The sequence below is a fragment of the Taudactylus pleione genome, unplaced genomic scaffold (genome assembly GCF_031769625.1).
Source record: "Taudactylus pleione unplaced genomic scaffold, aTauple2 ptg000043l, whole genome shotgun sequence".
NCBI lineage: Eukaryota > Metazoa > Chordata > Amphibia > Anura > Myobatrachidae > Taudactylus > Taudactylus pleione.
The window spans coordinates 16,505,298-16,525,321 of NW_028284445.1; the positions used below are offsets into that span (position 1 = coordinate 16,505,298).

Consider the following 20,024-nt stretch of genomic DNA (forward strand, 5'->3'; position numbering starts at 1 on the left):
CCCCACTTAGACTCTCCTGGGGATTTGTGATATCTGACAACGCCACCAATATTGTGCGGGCATTACATCTGGGCAAATTCCAGCACGTCCCATGTTTTGCTCACACAATAAACTTGGTGGTGCAGAATTTTCTGAAAAGCGACAGGGGCGTGCAGGAGACGCTTTGGGTGGCCCGAAAAATTTCTGGCCACTTTCGCCATTCAGCGACTGCGTGCCGAAGACTGGAGCGCCAGCAAACACTCTTGAACCTGCCCCGCCATCACCTGAAGCAAGAGGTTGTGACGCGGTGGAACTCAACCCTCTATATGCTTCAGAGGATGGAGGAGCAGCAAAAGGCCATACAAGCCTATACATCCACCTATGACATAGGCAAAGGAGGGGGTATGCACCTGACTCAAGCGCAGTGGAGAATGATTTCCGTGTTGTGCAAGGTTCTTCAGCCCTTCGAACTTGCCACACGTGAAGTCAGTTCAGACACTGCCAGCTTGAGTCAGGTCATTCCCCTCATCAGGCTTTTGCAGAAGCAGCTGGAGAAAGTGAAGGAGGAGCTAAGACGGAGCGATTCCGCTCGGCATGTGGGACTTGTGGATGAAGCCCTTCATTCGCTTTGCCAGGATTCCAGGGTGGTCAATCTGTTGAAATCAGACCACTACATTTTGGCCACCGTGCTCGATCCTAGGTTTAAAGCCTATGTGGTGTCTCTCTTTCCGGCCGACACAAGCCTGCAGAGGTGCAAAGACCTGCTGGTGAACACACTGTCAGCTGAAGCGGAACGTGACACGTCAACGGCTCCTTCTTCATTTTCTCCCGCAACTGGGGCTGCCAGGAAAAAACTTAGGTATCCTAAGCAACCCGCTGGCGGTGATGCAGGGCAGGCAGGACCAAGTTTGGACATCTGGTCCGGACTGAAGGACCTGGCAACAATTTCTGACATGTCTACTGTCACTGCATATGATACTGTCACCATTGACAGAATGGTGGAGGATTACATCGGTGACAGCATCCAAGTAGGCATGTCAGACAGTCCATACCTGTACTGGCAGGAAAAAGAGGCAATTTGGAGGCCCCTGTACAAACTGGCTCTATTTTACCTGAGTTGCCCCCCCTCCAGTGTGTACTCCGAAAGAGTGTTTAGTGCAGCCGGGAACCTTGTCAGCGAAAGGCGTAGGAGGTTGCTTCCACAGAATGTGGAGAAGATGATGTTCATCAAAATGAATTATCAGCTCTTCCAGGGAGACCAGCCTCCAGAAGGTACAGAGGGACCTGTGGTGGTGGATTCAAGTGGGGACGAGTTAATACTTTGTGAGGATGAGGATGTACACACTGAAGAGGGTGAGGAATCGGTGGATGAGGAGGATGAGGATGACATCTTGCCTCCGTAGAGCCAGTTTGTGCAGGGACACATTAATTGCCAGCTTGTTTTGTGGGGGCCCAAACGAACCAATCATTTCAGCCACAGTTGTGTGGCAGACCCTGGCGCTGAAATGATTGATTTGTTAAAGTGTGCATGTCCTGTTTATACAACATAAGGGTGGGTGGGAGGGCCCAAGGACAATTCCATCTTGCACCTCTTTTTTTCTTTGCATTATGTACAGTTTGGGGCCTAGTTTTTCTAACTGCCATCCTGCCTGCCACTGCAGTGTCACTCCTAGATGGGTCACGTGTTTGTGCCGCCCACTCGTGTCGCTTAGCATAGTCATCCAGCTACCTCGGTGCAACCTTTTGGACATAAAAACACTATTGTGAGGTGTGAGGTGTTCAGAATAGACTGGAAATGAGTGGAAATTAAGGTTATTGAGGTTAATAATAGCATAGGAGCAGAAAAACCTACAAATTCTGTGATTTTAGCTGTTTTTATGCTTTTTTTCAAAAAAATACAGATCCAAAACACAAAACCCAGAACCCAAAACACGGAAGGGTGGTTTTGGCAAAACCAATCCAGATCCAAAACACGAAGAAAGATCCAGATCCAAAACCAAAACACAAAACACGAAAAGTGGCCGGTGCACACCCCTAATGTGTACATGTGTGTATATGTACAGGTACTGTATGTATGTATGTATAATATACGCATACAGTATACTTTGCGTCACTCACAGGATTTTCAAATACAGTGTATATATTCAAACACCAATAGGACCATACATAGCCATATTCACAGCATATTTGTTAAATCATGCGGCATCATCAGTCAACGCATCAGAGCATCTATACGCAAGTAAGTGTCTCTGTCCTGAAGAGCAAGCGCATAGACACTATGATGCATTGACTGGTGTATATCTCCGGCTGTTGAAGGATTACAAAAACCTGCTGTCCTATAGGGAAGATTTTAGTTAGCATTCCCGCTAGGCTGTTTTAGCAGGGCACTGTGCCCTGCCCTCCTTCTGGAGGGCAAAAAGCTCCCTGCCCTCATAGCCTGCGGGTGCTGTCTTCACCCACGGGTCGCAGTGTCCCGCGGGTGGGGAAATGTGCGGTGACCGTGTTACCGTCGGCGTGTCCGTAAGTGCCGGGCACGCCCCGAAGAGTGACAAAAAGGTGACGCATCTTATAGACACGCCCCCCCTTTTCAATGGCCATGCCCCCTTATCGGATGCCCTCTCTAGCTTCGGCGCCCTGCCTGCCGCCGGAGCTAGAGTGAACACTATTAGTCCCAATGAAGCAGAAAGTTAGTGTGGTGAGTGGCTATGGCTGGGGGTCGGATGCCTGTCACAGGAGAGCTGCAGCAGGCACTGCCCCGAAATGACCATATACTTACTGGTTAGTGGCTGGAGCACTGCAGGGGATCTCCATCTCCTCTTCTTCATCGATCTGTCCAGCAAATCCGCTTCCTCCATCGGGCATGGCTCCTGACCATGAAAGTAGAGCGGAAGCACTTCAGAGCCTGTATTGGGGCACTTCTGTCATCAGCCCGAGAGCGGCAAAAGCTGCAGTCATTCAGGAGCGCGGAGTCTGTGAAGGGGTGTGTGTGCTGTGGCCTCTCTGCCGATCTGCTCACCGGCCGCTGCTGCTGAGGGTGGGGGACCGGCGCACTAAACTGCTGAGTCATGGATGAGAACTGGAGCGCAGGTAGCAAAATGCTGTTCTGACCTCCATTAATGTACTTTTTGGTTTGACTGTGTGGGGGCCCCTGGCCTTGGTGTTTTCAGTCCTATTGATATTTGAATATGTATACACTGTATTTGAACATCATCTGTACATTTTTAATCCATTACTGGACACGGCTGGCCGGCCACCGCAGCATCAGTAGACTCTGACCAGTAGAGTGTGTCCAGAGTCTGCTGCGCATGCACTGATCGCCGGGGAAATGGCGCGGTCGCCTTTTTTCAGTGTTTTGTTCAGCACTGAGACAACCCGATGCGGGATCTCGGAGAGGTAAGATTTAGATAATATGGGTGCAGGGTGTGCGGTACGGGCTCCCCTGTACACCCTGCACCCATTATAGATACGCCCCTAACACCAAAGAAATGTCTCCAAATTCTTTTAGTTTATATATAACACAGCAGCTATAATGCATCAAAACAGGTTAATTTTTTAAGATGATAGACAGTGCTAACAGTCCCGATCACTAGGGAATACCCAAGTGAGTCACCCTTAGAATGTGTCCAAATCACGCTGTTAGCTAACAGGTGCCTGCTAGCAAGGCAATATTCCACTGTGTATGGAACCTGCAGCATCTCAGGCACAGAACTCCATGTGCCTGCAAACTGCATGTCGTTGACCACTGTAATCTCCAACAGGAAGTTTCAACGCAGAGCCGGCCCTAGGCAAAGGCATTCTAAGCAAATGCCTAGGGCATCTGGAATGCCTAGGGGCATTCCACGGCTCTGCGTCCACCCCCATGCGCTGCTGCTCCGATCTGGCAGCACAAAGGTCTGCCCAGCTGGTCAGGTGACTCTGATGTCACTGACAGCCAGGTCGGAGGAGACGAGGAAGATGCCGCTGGACCTACAGGACACAAAGTGAGATCTCCCCAACCAATCACCAGCAGGCAGAGTTCCTTGTTCAATCTCTGCTCAAGCCCTCCCAACCGCCCTCCTCCCGTCTCCTACCCCTCGGTGGCCACCGCTTGGATATTGCCGCGGGCTAGCACTGGTGATTGAGAGTGGCCATTGTTCCTACGCTGCTTCTCTCCATTGAGCCAGCTCTGTGAGGGGATGTCAGCTCAGCCTGTGTGACTCATGGCTGCCTTTCTTTATAATGATCGCCACTCAGTCCCCATGGACAGCTGTTCCTCACTATGTACACACTTTTTTTTATTGTTTACAGGGAATATGACTAAATTATATCATGCTTGCCAACTCTCCCTCATTGTCAGAGAGACTCCCTCAAATAGTAGCAATCTCCCTGTCTCCCTGAAGAGTCTAGCTATCTCCCTCATTTCATCCTTTCCCCCATTATGAAGCTGTTATATTAAAAAAATAGAGATATATACATTCCAATGGGATCGTTAGTGTAATTTCCCTGCATTGGTTATTATAGGCACAATGATCCCTATGAATTTCTGCAAAGTATTAGTGTGTTTTCATCAACAAACAGATCTTACTAACTGCTTTTGGGCTGGTTTACATTTGGATGTAAGTCAGGTTTAGGACACGCCTCTCAGATTTATCAGTACACGCCCACTGTAACACGCGCTCATAGGTGCTGCTTTCACAATCTCCCTGAAATGCTTTTTCAAAAATAGGCAAGTATGAATTATATACTAGGGGTGTGCACCGGCCACTTTTCGTGTTTTGTGTTTTGGTTTTGGATCTGGATCTTTCTTCGTGTTTTGGATCTGGATTGGTTTTGCCAAAACCACCCTTCCGTGTTTTGGGTTCTGGGTTTTGTGTTTTGGATCTGTATTTTTTTGAAAAAAAGCATAAAAACAGCTAAAATCACAGAATTTGTAGGTTTTTCTGCTCCTATGCTATTATTAACCTCAATAACCTTAATTTCCACTCATTTCCAGTCTATTCTGAACACCTCACACCTCACAATAGTGTTTTTATGTCCAAAAGGTTGCACCGAGGTAGCTGGATGACTATGCTAAGCGACACGAGTGGGCGGCACAAACACGTGACCCATCTAGGAGTGACACTGCAGTGGCAGGCAGGATGGCAGTTAGAAAAACTAGGCCCCAAACTGTACATAATGCAAAGAAAAAAAGAGGTGCAAGATGGAATTGTCCTTGGGCCCTCCCACCCACCCTTATGTTGTATAAACAGGACATGCACACTTTAACAAATCAATCATTTCAGCGCCAGGGTCTGCCACACAACTGTGGCTGAAATGATTGGTTCGTTTGGGCCCCCACAAAACAAGCTGGCAATTAATGTGTCCCTGCACAAACTGGCTCTACGGAGGCAAGATGTCATCCTCATCCTCCTCATCCACCGATTCCTCACCCTCTTCAGTGTGTACATCCTCATCCTCACAAAGTATTAACTCGTCCCCACTTGAATCCACCACCACAGGTCCCTCTGTACCTTCTGGAGGCTGGTCTCCCTGGAAGAGCTGATAATTCATTTTGATGAACATCATCTTCTCCACATTCTGTGGAAGCAACCTCCTACGCCTTTCGCTGACAAGGTTCCCGGCTGCACTAAACACTCTTTCGGAGTACACACTGGAGGGGGGGCAACTCAGGTAAAATAGAGCCAGTTTGTACAGGGGCCTCCAAATTGCCTCTTTTTCCTGCCAGTACAGGTATGGACTGTCTGACATGCCTACTTGGATGCTGTCACCGATGTAATCCTCCACCATTCTGTCAATGGTGACAGTATCATATGCAGTGACAGTAGACATGTCAGAAATTGTTGCCAGGTCCTTCAGTCCGGACCAGATGTCCAAACTTGGTCCTGCCTGCCCTGCATCACCGCCAGCGGGTTGCTTAGGATACCTAAGTTTTTTCCTGGCAGCCCCAGTTGCGGGAGAAAATGAAGAAGGAGCCGTTGACGTGTCACGTTCCGCTTCAGCTGACAGTGTGTTCACCAGCAGGTCTTTGCACCTCTGCAGGCTTGTGTCGGCCGGAAAGAGAGACACCACATAGGCTTTAAACCTAGGATCGAGCACGGTGGCCAAAATGTAGTGGTCTGATTTCAACAGATTGACCACCCTGGAATCCTGGCAAAGCGAATGAAGGGCTTCATCCACAAGTCCCACATGCCGAGCGGAATCGCTCCGTCTTAGCTCCTCCTTCACTTTCTCCAGCTGCTTCTGCAAAAGCCTGATGAGGGGAATGACCTGACTCAAGCTGGCAGTGTCTGAACTGACTTCACGTGTGGCAAGTTCGAAGGGCTGAAGAACCTTGCACAACACGGAAATCATTCTCCACTGCGCTTGAGTCAGGTGCATACCCCCTCCTTTGCCTATGTCATAGGTGGATGTATAGGCTTGTATGGCCTTTTGCTGCTCCTCCATCCTCTGAAGCATATAGAGGGTTGAGTTCCACCGCGTCACAACCTCTTGCTTCAGGTGATGGCGGGGCAGGTTCAAGAGTGTTTGCTGGCGCTCCAGTCTTCGGCACGCAGTCGCTGAATGGCGAAAGTGGCCAGAAATTTTTCGGGCCACCCAAAGCGTCTCCTGCACGCCCCTGTCGCTTTTCAGAAAATTCTGCACCACCAAGTTTATTGTGTGAGCAAAACATGGGACGTGCTGGAATTTGCCCAGATGTAATGCCCGCACAATATTGGTGGCGTTGTCAGATATCACAAATCCCCAGGAGAGTCTAAGTGGGGTAAGCCACTGGGCGATGATTTCCCTCAGTTTCTCTAAGAGGTTGTCGGCGGTGTGCCTCTTACTGAAACCGGTGATACACAGCGTAGCCTGCCTTGTAACGAGCTGGCGTTTCTGAGATGCTGCTACTGGTGACGCTGCTGCTGTTGCTGCGTAAGGTGATACATCTACCCAGTGGGCTGTCACAGTCATATAGTCCTTAGTCTGCCCTGTTCCACTTGTCCACATGTCCGTGGTTAAGTGGACATTGTGTACAACGGCATTTTTCAGGACACTGAGGACACTTTTTCTGACGTTTCTGTACAGTCTCGGTATCGCCTGCCTAGTGAAGTGGAATCTAGACGGGATTTGGAACCGGGGACACACTACCTCCATCAATTGTCTAAATCCCACTGCACTAATGGCGGATACCGGACGCACGTCTAACACCAACATAGCAGTCAAGGCCTCAGTTATACGTTTTGCTTCAGGATGACTGCTGTCGTACTTCATCCTCCTCGCTAAGGACTGTTGGAGGGTCAATTGTTTAGTAAAAGTAGTGGTGTTCCTACTTCCTCTCTGGGATGATGAACGACTCCCAGCAGCAGCAGCAACAGCAGCAGCGGCAGCAGTAGGCATAGCAATGCAGGATCCTCCGGAGGAATCCCGGATAGGAGAGTCAGTCATGCCAGTGATATGGCCTGCAGGACTACTTCCGATCCTGACTAAGGAGGAAATTGACGAGGAGGGAGTTGACGGTGTGGTTTGCAGGCGCTTGGATACAACAGGACAACGGGATTTAGGTGTCCCTGGACTGCTTACGGTCTGAGCCAAAGTTTCTGAACTTGACAGTAACTTTTTATGAACGCGCTGCAGGTGCCGTATAAGGGAGGATGTTCCTAGGTGGTTGACGTCCCTACCCCTACTTATTTCACCTTTACATATGGTACATATGGCAAGACAGTTGTTGTCCGGATTTGGATAGAAATATTGCCAGACCAAAGAGGTGGAATGTTTGGTCTTCTGCCCAGGCATGACCGTGATGGGCTTTTTCATCCCACGGACAACAACTGTCTCCCCCGGAGCCTGATTTAAACAAACCACATCACCATCAGAATCCTCCTCGCCAACTTCCTCCTCAGCGCCAGCTACACCAGTATCCTCATCCTGTTGTACTTCAACAGTGACATCTTCAATTTGCATATCAGCAAGTGGACTGTGGGTGCTCCTTTCAGCACTTGCAGGGGGCGTGCAAATGGTGGAAAGAGCCACCTCTTCCCGTCCAGTGCTGGGAAGGTCAGGCATCGCAACCACCACCACACTTGGACTCTCTTTGGGGATTTGTGATATCTTCTTAGAAAGCACAGTTCTTCGCTGTGCTTTTGCCAGCTTAACTCTTTTGATTTTTTTAGTGGGAGGAGTGCTTCCATCGTCATGTGAAGCTGAACCACTAGTCATGAACATACTAGGGATCGACCTTAGCCGTTCCTTGCCACTCCGTGTCGTAAATGGCATATTGGCAAGTTTACGTTTCTCTTCAGCTGATTTAAATGTCTTTTTCAAGGTCATTTTCCTGAACTTTGCCATTTGGGATTGTATGTGCCCTCTACTATGACATTGGGCATCGGCCTTGGCAGACGACGTTGATGGCATGTTATCGTCTATGTCATGACTAGTGGCAGCAGCTTCAGCACTAGGAGGAAGTGGTTCTTGATCTTTCTCTATTTTATTTTTATCGGAGAAAGTTTGGTCCTCCATTTATGTTATATCGATTTGATATATACGTGCGGCTAAACACAGAAAATAAATTTTTTTTTGGTTCGGACTGGAGTGTACTTTGTGGGTTACAGCACCCTTTAACGGTCAAGCCAGCCGGCCCTTTACTTATGACACAGGCGCACTCTTGGCACTACTTTGTTGATGCACGTGCGGCTACTGCGCACACAATTCACAAACACAGAAAATAATTTTTTTTTTGGTTTGGACTGGAGTGTACTTTCGGGAGTTACAGCACCCTTAACGGTCAAGCCAGCCGGCCCTTTACTTATGACACAGGCGCACGCTTGGCACTACTTTGTTGATGCACGTGCGGCTACTGCGCACACAATTCACAAACACAGAAAATAATTTTTTTTTGGTTTGGACTGGAGTGTACTTTCGGGGGTTACAGCACCCTTTAACGGTCAAGCCAGCCGGCCCTTTACTTATGACACAGGCGCACTCTTGGCACTACTTTGTTGATGCACGTGCGGCTACTGCGCACACAATTCACAAACACAGAAAATAATTTTTTTTTAGGTTTGGACTGGAGTGTACTTTCGGGGGTTACAGCACCCTTAACGGTCAAGCCAGCCGGCCCTTTACTTATGACACAGGCGCACGCTTGACACTACTTTGTTGATGCACGTGCGGCTACTGCGCACACAATTCACAACCACAGAAAATAATTTTTTTTTGGTTTGGACTGGAGTGTACTTTCGGGGGTTACAGCACCCTTTAACGGTCAAGCCAGCCGGCCCTTTACTTATGACACAGGCGCACGCTTGGCACTACTTTGTTGATGCACGTGCGGCTACTGCGCACACAATTCACAAACACAGAAAATAATTTTTTTTTAGGTTTGGACTGGAGTGTACTTTCGGGGGTTACAGCACCCTTAACGGTCAAGCCAGCCGGCCCTTTACTTATGACACAGGCGCACGCTTGGCACTACTTTGTTGATGCACGTGCGGCTACTGCGCACACAATTCACAAACACAGAAAATAATTTTTTTTTTGGTTTGGACTGGAGTGTACTTTCGGGGGTTACAGCACCCTTAACGGTCAAGCCAGCCGGCCCTTTACTTATGACACAGGCGCACGCTTGGCACTACTTTGTTGATGCACGTGCGGCTACTGCGCACACAATTCACAAACACAGAAAATAATTTTTTTTTTGGTTTGGACTGGAGTGTACTTTCGGGGGTTACAGCACCCTTAACGGTCAAGCCAGCCGGCCCTTTACTTATGACACAGGCGAACGCTTGACACTACTTTGTTGATGCACGTGCGGCTACTGCGCACACAATTCACAAACACAGAAAATAATTTTTTTTTGGTTTGGACTGGAGTGTACTTTCAGGGGTTACAGCACCCTTTAACGGTCAAGCCAGCCGGCCCTTTACTTATGACACAGGCGCACGCTTGGCACTACTTTGTTGATGCACGTGCGGCTACTGCACACACAATTCACAAACACAGAAAATAATTTTTTTTTTGGTTTGGACTGGAGTGTACTTTCGGGGGTTACAGCACCCTTAACGGTCAAGCCAGCCGGCCCTTTACTTATGACACAGGCGAACGCTTGACACTACTTTGTTGATGCACGTGCGGCTACTGCGCACACAATTCACAAACACAGAAAATAATTTTTTTTTGGTTTGGACTGGAGTGTACTTTCAGGGGTTACAGCACCCTTTAACGGTCAAGCCAGCCGGCCCTTTACTTATGACACAGGCGCACGCTTGGCACTACTTTGTTGATGCACGTGCGGCTACTGCGCACACAATTCACAAACACAGAAAATAATTTTTTTTTGGTTTGGACTGGAGTGTACTTTCGGGGGTTACAGCACCCTTTAACGGTCAAGCCAGCCGGCCCTTTACTTATGACACAGGGGCACTCTTGGCACTACTTTGTTGATGCACGTGCGGCTACTGCGCACACAATTCACAAACACAGAAAATATTTTTTTTTTAGGTTTGGACTGGAGTGTACTTTCGGGGGTTACAGCACCCTTAACGGTCAAGCCAGCCGGCCCTTTACTTATGACACAGGCGCACGCTTGGCACTACTTTGTTGATGCACGTGCGGCTACTGCGCACACAATTCACAAACACAGAAAATAATTTTTTTTTGGTTTGGACTGGAGTGTACTTTCGGGGGTTACAGCACCCTTTAACGGTCAAGCCAGCCGGCCCTTTACTTATGACACAGGCGCACGCTTGGCACTACTTTGTTGATGCACGTGCGGCTACTGCGCACACAATTCACAAACACAGAAAATAATTTTTTTTTAGGTTTGGACTGGAGTGTACTTTCGGGGGTTACAGCACCCTTAACGGTCAAGCCAGCCGGCCCTTTACTTATGACACAGGCGCACGCTTGGCACTACTTTGTTGATGCACGTGCGGCTACTGCGCACACAATTCACAAACACAGAAAATAATTTTTTTTTTGGTTTGGACTGGAGTGTACTTTCGGGGGTTACAGCACCCTTAACGGTCAAGCCAGCCGGCCCTTTACTTATGACACAGGCGCACGCTTGGCACTACTTTGTTGATGCACGTGCGGCTACTGCGCACACAATTCACAAACACAGAAAATATATTATTTTTTTAGCACTTGGGGGGAGCACCCCTGATGGACAGAGCACCCCCTGGACAACACTACAGCACCCCTTTAGGACTGGGACACTGCACAGGACTTTGGAACTGACTGCACAACACAGTCCAGCCAGCCCCTATGGACTTTGAAGTAGTGGACACAGCCCCTATTAACAACAGCAGCACAGCACAACACAGCCAGCCCCTATGGACTTTGAAGTAGTGGACAACAGCAGCACTACACTACACTACACTACACAGCACTAACTCCCACCCTCCCTCTTCACTGTCCACAGCCGAGTGAGAAAATGGCGCCGACGCGGGTACCTTATATAGGATCCAAAACCCGCGAGACTCGGAAGGCGGGATGATGACGTTTTGCCTCGATGTCAGATCCGAGTCAGGCGGGAAAAGTCGAGCCTGACTCGGATCGGACTCGGATCGGGGGGCTCGGGGGGGTTCGGATTTCAGAAATCCGAACCCGCTCACCCCTATTATATACTGTATGAAGTTGTTCCCAAATGAACTAAATAAAAGACTAGCACTCTCCAAACAAGTTTGACATACAATCTGTTTAATATGACGGTTCAGCAGTGATCACAAAATACAGGCTTTAGCACATTTTTACACGCTACAGACAGTGAAGGACTCAGGTATATACATACACATCTGCATATATCTCTGCTTGCTAAGGGGCACCCACCAACCAAAATCTTGCCTAGGGCCGGCTCTGTTTCAACGTAATGCTGGAAAGATGTAACCCACAAAAGGAATATGCAGCATATGGGAAGTGGATCAAAGCCAAAGTGCCAGTATTTGTAGAGATGCTCAATAATTTCTCCTTGACGTGTTGGACTTGATCTAAAGTTTTAGCACATAGCTATTTTGTCTCATTAGACACTTGGGGTATATTTTTCTACAGTGTGGGTTTTTAGAAGTGGAGTTGTTGCCCATAGCAAGCAATCCGATTCTACTTAACATTTATCTAGCACCTTCTGGAAGATTATAGCTAGAATCTGACTGGTTGCTATGGGCAACATCTCCACTTCTAAAAGCCTGCACTTTAGTAATATACCCCCTGCAGTTGAAATGGGAAGCACCAACAGTTGATGTAAGAGTCTGGTTATTTACTGAAGCTTCTATATTTTTTTCGTATCGTGACTGCTGAAAAGTTCTGGAATTTAAACGCTTTGGTTATCTATTGAGAAGGTGTTGCGTGTCGTCATCAGAATCCATTCTCTGACAGGATACCTTGTAAACTGAGTTGGAAAACATTAATTACACAAGACAAATATTGGTAAATTACATAGATAATTCTGTACGCATACTTTGTTTTTAGACCTGCACAGTCAACATTGCAATGCCAATTAATGGTAACAAACAGTTACATATTGTATGACCTATCTATCTGTCTCCTTCCAGTTTCTGCTGTTAAACATTACAAAAATGGTGCCCACAAAACCTAGGAGTCTTGTACTAGATGGCAAAACATTGATTGAGGGCCTGAGCCGAGCCGTAATGATAAATCAGCCTCGGAACTTTGCTCAGTTTGCATCATTGTACTTCACTGCGTTAATGCAGTACAGAAAAGGTAAGTTCCTTCCAGACTTTCTTAGCAGAGCTTTTTTTTTACCTGTCTCCTGTTTATTTAAGCTAATTTCTTTATTCACCCATTGGGGACACTGATGTATCATTGGGTATAGAGTATAGTGAACAGATTTGGTACTTTAATTGTACCATCAAATAGCTCAAACTGCACTGCCTCTACACCCCATTAACTCCTGGGAACATCAGTTTGCATGCCAGAGCTAGGGGCCTCTTTATGACTGCTGAAAGCAGTTTTATTTTGTATTACAGTTTCATTGTTTTTCTGTTTTGAGGATTCTTAGAGCGGGCTGCGTAAGTGCCCAGCTACTCCTTGCTTAGAACTCACTTCTTCCCTTGGGTCCCTTCTGGGAAGGATTCAATCACAGGTTCTGCCTCTCAGGCATATGGCCAGACCAGTGCTGGACCATGCACCAGAGGCGCAGCAGGTAAGGGGCCACCCACCCCTCATGGAGTGGAAAGCCAGATGTTAGCTACTATTCAGCCCTTGCACAAGGTACAGTAGGAGGGTGCAAGGCAACCAGTGCTGAGATTTGGTGGGAGGTACCGTACCTTTGGAACTTCCTCCCTGGTATTACTACCCACTTGGCAAGCTATAACATATTTAACGGCCATTTTCTGGTAGCAGCAGCTACTTATCCCCATTTACAAGGAAATAGTAGAGAGTTGTATTGGGTGCTGGGTTTTTTCAGTGGGTTCTACTCTGTCTTTGGCATGTGTATTTTACAGTCAAATATCCTCCTGTTTTGTACAACTGCAGCTGTCTAGTCCATTTCTTAAAAAAATGTTGTTTGATAGAATTAACTCCCATCTAAAGTGGCCAGGAGCTTTCAATTATTTTGGGTGACCAGCCCAGAGGCACCACTTATCACCGATGTCTGCTTGCACCCTCCTGAGGTACGAGCAGAGGGCCTGATTCAGACCCGGTCGCAAGCGCTGAGCTCTCGCAACCGGGTCAATGGTGGCCCAGAGCGCATGCGCATGACGGAGCCGGCTCTGTCGTGCGCATGCGCGAGACCCGGATAGCAACGGGCAATCCGTCGCTCCAGGTCTCGTACCAAAGGGGGCGTGCTGTCGATGTTGAGTGACAGCATGCCCCCTTTGGTGGGTGGGCCGGGGCAGTGGCTGCCCAAACGGAGGCGTTCCCATGTGAACGCCTCCGTTTGGGGGCGGCCCCACTGACATCACGAGTGATGTCAGTGGGAGAGATTTCGGCTGTTAGACCATCGCGACCATCTTCCTGGCCGCTCGCTATAGCTGTGGGTGGTCACCCACAGCTATGCGAGCAGCCAGGAGGCCGTTCTAAAAAAAATAATTGCCCGGCCCTGATTCAGAGCGAGCACTCTGTCAGAGTGTCCGGCTCTGAATCAGGACCAGAATTCTGAGTAAATAAGGGCTTTGGGGCTGGGCGCAAGTGCCGGGCAGTACCAGATTAAGGTCCACATAGGCCTGGAGCTGAAATGTAAAAAGGGCCTATTGTAAGCGCTTCATGTATTAAATTAGGGCTATTCTTTGACTTTCTCAGGACCTAGGAGAGTCGTCAGATAGCCCTAATGTAATATATTACCCCTAGATCTCAGGAATTACTATGATGAAATACATACCCAGTCACAAGGATGTCACCTACATAGAGCTGCTCTTTCCCCCACACTTCCCCGGGAAAAAAAAAACTTACAGAAAATGTTTTTATTTCTTTAATTACATTGTCATGCCTCCTAATAGAACTCCATTTCTCTGAAGCTGTTGCTCTATCCAGCACCAGCCTTGGTAAAAACAGCAGAGGGGTGTTTCAAAAAAAGCAATGACAAAATTTTTTTAAATATACACATAAATTGAATAAATAACATGACTGCAATAGTTATGTTGATTGGAAAAGTTAGTATAATAGCTGTCTAACATACAGTATTAATCTCTAAACATCTTATAGAGAAGGTAAATGAGTTCTGTAGTTAGAAAGGATATTTACATTAGTAATTGTCATTTATCTATTCTATATACAGACCCTGTTTACCTTGATGCTTTGATATATTTCATTAGGTAGCCTATATTTTATACTAACATTAGTAATGTAATCATAATATATATTCGGTTTGAATTATTATTTTAATTTTACAATATTCTCTGTCTTAATGTGCCTCTATATATCTGTATGTGCCCCTCTGTCTTTGTGTGCCCCTGTCTTTGTGTGCCCCTCTATGTCTGTGCCCCTCTGTCTTTGTGTGCCCCTCTGTCTGTGCCCCTCTGTCTTTGTGTGCCCCTCTATGTCTGTGCCCCTCTGTCTGTGTCCCTCTGTCTTTGTGTGCCCCTCTATGTCTTTAAGTGCCCCTCTTATGTCCTTATGTGCCTCTATATATCTGGATGTGCCTCTTTATATTTGTAATTTTGTATGTGCCCCTATATGTCCAGATGTGACCTTGTATGTCTGTAAATGCTTCTATGTCCATATGTGACCCTCTACAGTATGTCTTGTATTCCGTCCCACCTATATGGTCTTTATTGTGCTGCCTTCTGTTCCATGTTCTGTAGTGTGCTCCCCTTTTCTGCATCCCAATCTGTATATTCATTATTGTGTACGTAATGCCTCAGTATGTTCCTTATTGTGCCCCAGCCCCATCTATAAATTTATTAGTGACTCTTAACCACCCATATGTAATGTATTGTGCCCCAGTGTCTGAATTTCCCTACTGTGTTGTTTAAACCCCCCCCATTCCCCCCCCCCTCCTTCTTCTCTATCTATACTGTGGTCCCACAGCACTCCAGTAGCTAACTTACCTTAGGCTGTATTGTTTTCTATCCTGGCACTTCATTTATGCGGCATATCCAGTGCATTCTCACGCAAGAATGCATCTGTTGTGACCAGCACTGGGCTAATCATACAAACAATTGAATTAGCTACTGGCTCCTTTAGATGGTAGCTATTTCTGTCAAACCACAGAATAGCCCCCTCTGTGCGCAATGTGTGAGGCAGAGGACCAATGACTGCGCTCACCTTCAAATTTAGCTACTATAATCACAGTGCCAGCCTGGGACAAGTTTCTACACCACAGCAGGGCACTTAGACTTGGCTTGTTCTGGATTCTGACAGACCAATGCTGGTGGGGCCTACTGTACCTGTGAGGCTTATGAAGGTTGTGGGGAAACTACTGTTGCTATGATACTCATTTAGGTTAGAATGCTGGGCACTTTAGCTTTGCATTTAGGTGGCGGAAAAGGAGTCCAAGATGACTCTGGATTTGTTGCCATACTCTCCTCTGTTTGGTCCCAAACTGGTTTGGAGTGTTTCCCATGCCACTAAGGAAGTTCCTTTCTACCTGTCAATGCCACTAGACCCAAGGGTTTTGCTACTTTTGACCCTATGGGAACGTGAGTAGATAAGCCTCCATGGTACAGCTCTCCACTCCTCATGGAGTGCTGCAAAGAGGTAACCAGGCTTGAACGGGAAGATGGCTAGCTTCCAAGCCCCCTGATAAACAGCATAGCATGAAGGTGACCCATTGGCGGTAGCCCGTTTGAATCTATTCAGTGTCCAATGTTTTTATTTTTCCCACCACAAATGCCTGCGTGAGAGTCATCATAAATCGGGGATGCATAATAGTTCTCCTGATACCCCTGTCCAGTTGCTTTTTCACTACTAGTGCTCCAGGAGACAAAACAAAACTGTCAGGACTGTCATTCAGTTTCCTATTATCCACAGGAACTCTAATCCAAAAAAAGTAGAGAGGTTTGGGTTTTTACTCAAATTTTTCTGGTCAAGAAACCAGATTGTTCCTTTTGACCTTTTCTGGACTTGAAAGGCCTTTGTGGACAGTCACCAACAACATGGTATTGGACAAGTTTATGGTATCCATGGACATGAAGGACACTTACTTATATGTTAAGATCTGAGAGGGACACCAGTGCTTCTTTAGCTCTTAGCCAAATCATTTTCAGTTTGGGATCCTACCCTTCAGCATGTCCACAGCGCTGAGGGTATTCACAATGGTCCTGGCAGTTATGGCTGACATTCTCTGACCTATGGAGTTATGGTCCTCCTTTTCCTGTACAATTGGCTGATCAAGGCAAGCTATTTAGCCTTGCTGCAGACCCATGTTGTTTTGGCAGCTTGAACTCTGAAGTCTCACAGTTGGATTCTCTACTTCAAGGATTCCTATATTCCTGTGCCATAAGCAGAGGGTGTTCTTACAGCAGCCAGAAATGGTGAGGATCCTGCTCTCACGCAGAAAGGTGTCTGTTTGTCTTTGCATGACTGCCCTGGGAAAGATAGTGTCTGCCTTTGAGACAGTGCAATTTGCTCAATTTTATTGTGGGGGTTCCAGAACTTGACCAGTCAGCTCTTTAGTCCTGGTTGCAGGATCTTTGGGCTCCATAGGAGTCAAAGTTTACAGTAAAAGTCTTGGAGCTTAGAGTGGTTTTCAATATGTTGGCCTTTGATACAACATTTATATTTTATATATGTTCAGTATACTTAACATTTACTTTTACATACCCAGTGATACACAGAATGGTAGTTGCTCAAATCAAGTTATTGGTCACTCGCTTGTGCACTTAATGGAGGGGTTAATCTAGACTAGAAAAAACAAACAAACAAATCCCCCCAGCACACCATAATGGACCAGCAAAAACATCATACATGATAATAGTAATGTAGAGATGTTGATTACATACATTTGCAAACATATGGTAAGCTACCAGCCATTTTGTCTTTTTTATTTAACACTACAATCAATAAATAATTTGTGTTTATTTGAAGAGAGTTCGAATTATCTTCTGCTACTTACATAGCATGTGGTGGGTTCTGGATGCTGAGAAATATAAAGAGATACAGATGTCTTTTTTTTATTCACCATAAAATCCAGAAAATATGTTATTGCACTCACAACGGACTTGGGGGCCTGATTCAGAGGCGCTCGCAAAAAGCAAGCGCTCGCTCTGAATCAGGGCGGGCACTTGGTTTTTAAGTTGCGGCCTCTTGGCCGCTCGCATAGCTGTGGGTTACCACCCACAGCTTATGCAAGCGGCCATGATGATGGTCGCAATGGTCAAGACCATCGGGCTTGCGACGAGAACTTTGTGGTAGGGTCTCAAGCCCCAGGGAGATTCTGGCTCAAACAGAGCTGGAAGCTCTCTCACTGACATCACTGGTGACGTCAGTGAGGCCGCCCACAAACGGCAGGCGTTCGCTTGGGAATACCTCCGTTTGTGAAGCCACTCCCCAGCCACGCCTACAAAAGGGGTCGAGCTGTCGATCAACAGCCGCCCCTTTTGTAGTGAGTGCACACTGGCCCACCATCGACCCGGTTGCGAGCGCACAGCGCTTGCGACCAGGTCTGAATCAGGCCCTTGATTCTGAGTAGGATGATAGTGGGTTTACAGGCACAATCTCACAGATTTCAAAGTACTGTTCATGTACTGTAGAAGGAAATTGTCCTCACTGACATACGCACACAGGTGACCAGTGTAAGTGTATACAAATTGATCGTACCATACTTTCTGTGAAAGCGGTAACTGTGCAGCAACCACGCGGACACTCCGTGGGGACTTCAATTGTCTTTTGTATGTCCAAAAGTAATGGGTGTATGATGGAGCTTTTCAATTGTTGTTCTGGTGAGAACGAATGCCGCAGCGCCCATTATTTATTGCGCTTGTCGGGCCCAAATGTACCATGTTTAGCTGTGTAAATCGGCTAACCCCGTCCCGTCACTGTTCGGCACGCTGCTAAAATGGACTTTGGGCTTTTCTGACTTTTTACTCTTTCAAGCAAACATAAAGGGTGCCAACGGCACTCACGCCCGATCAGAGCAAGAATGGAATAGCTGCGGTGCCAAAAAATAATTGAATCTCACCCTCAAAATTGTTCCGTATAGTATTGTAGACGTGTTAGCCAACTTCAGTAGCGTGTGAGATGGAACCCCTGTTTCAGACTGATCTGATCGTTTGCACCCAGCATGGCATGGGTCGTGTCTAGTTACTAATGATGATGGCTGCAGCTAGAGATGGAAAAACAGTTGGTGCGATAGCATTCAACATGCATTTGGCATACATGGACATTGAATTAGCATAGCTGATAGATAGTTACTAGTAGGGGTGAGCGTGTTCGGATTTCTGAAATCCGAACCCCCCCGATCCGAGGCCGATCCGAGTCAGACTCGACTTTTCCCGCCTGACTCGGATCTGAAATCGAGGCAAAACGTCATCATCCCGCCTTCCGGGTCTCGCGGGCTTTGGATCCTATATAAGGTACCCGCGTCAGCGCCATTTTCTCACTCGGCTGTGGACAGTGAAGAGGGAGGGTGGGAGTTAGGGCTGGCTGGGCTGTGTAGTGTAGTGTAGTGCAGTGTAGTGTTGTGCTGTGCTGTGTTGTGCTGTGCTGCTGTTGTCCATAGGGGCTGTGTCCACTACTTCAAAGTCCATAGGGGCTGGCTGGACTGTGTTGTGCAGTCAGTTGTCCATAGGGGCTGTGTCCACTCCAAAGTCCTGTGCAGTGTCCCAGTCCTAAAGGGGTGCTGTTGTGTTGTCCAGGGGGTGCTCCCCCCAAGTGCAAAAAAAATAATATTTTTTCTGTGTTTGTGAATTGTGTGCACTGTGGCTGCACGTGCATCAACAAAGGAGCAGCGCCAAGCGTGCGCCTGTGTCCCATAAGTAAAAGGCCAGCTGGCTTGTCCGCTAAAGGGTGCTGTAACCCCCAAAGGGCACTCCAAACAAAATAAAAATATATATTTTTTTGTGTTTGTGAATTGTGTGCGCAGTAGCCGCATTTGCATCAACAAAGTAGTGCCAAGCGTGCGCCTGTGTCCCATAAATAAAGGGCCGGCTGGATTGACCGCTAAAGGGTTCTGTAACCCCCAAAGGGCACTCCAAACAAAATAAAAAAATATATTTTTTCGTGTTTGTGAATTGTGTGCGCAGTAGCCGCACGTGCATCAACAAAGTAGTGCCAAGCGTGCGTCTGTGTCCCATAAATAAAGGGCCGGCTGGATTGACCGCTAAAGGGTGCTGTAACCCCCAAAGGGCACTCCAAACAAAATAAAAAAATATATTTTTTTGTGTTTGTGAATTGTGTGCGCAGTAGCCGCATGTGCATCAACAAAGTAGTGCCAAGCGTGCGCCTGTGTCCCATAAATAAAGGGCCGGCTGGATTGACCGCTAAAGGGTTCTGTAACCCCCAAAGGGCACTCCAAACAAAATAAAAAAATATATTTTTTCGTGTTTGTGAATTGTGTGCGCAGTAGCCGCACGTGCATCAACAAAGTAGTGCCAAGCGTGCGTCTGTGTCCCATAAATAAAGGGCCGGCTGGATTGACCGCTAAAGGGTGCTGTAACCCCCAAAGGGCACTCCAAACAAAATAAAAAAATATATTT

General features: G+C 47.3%; 1 protein-coding gene across 1 annotated transcript in view; it reads left to right on the plus strand.

Annotated features, from left to right (window-relative positions):
• The window catches only part of LOC148537882 (uncharacterized), a 73,580-nt gene that overhangs the window by 16,153 nt on the left and 37,403 nt on the right, over positions 1 to 20,024 (plus strand). The window contains exon 2 of the mRNA XM_088460171.1: positions 12,483 to 12,651. Coding sequence (XP_088316297.1) covers positions 12,483 to 12,651 — 169 coding nt within the window. The remainder of the gene's footprint in view (positions 1 to 12,482; positions 12,652 to 20,024) is intronic.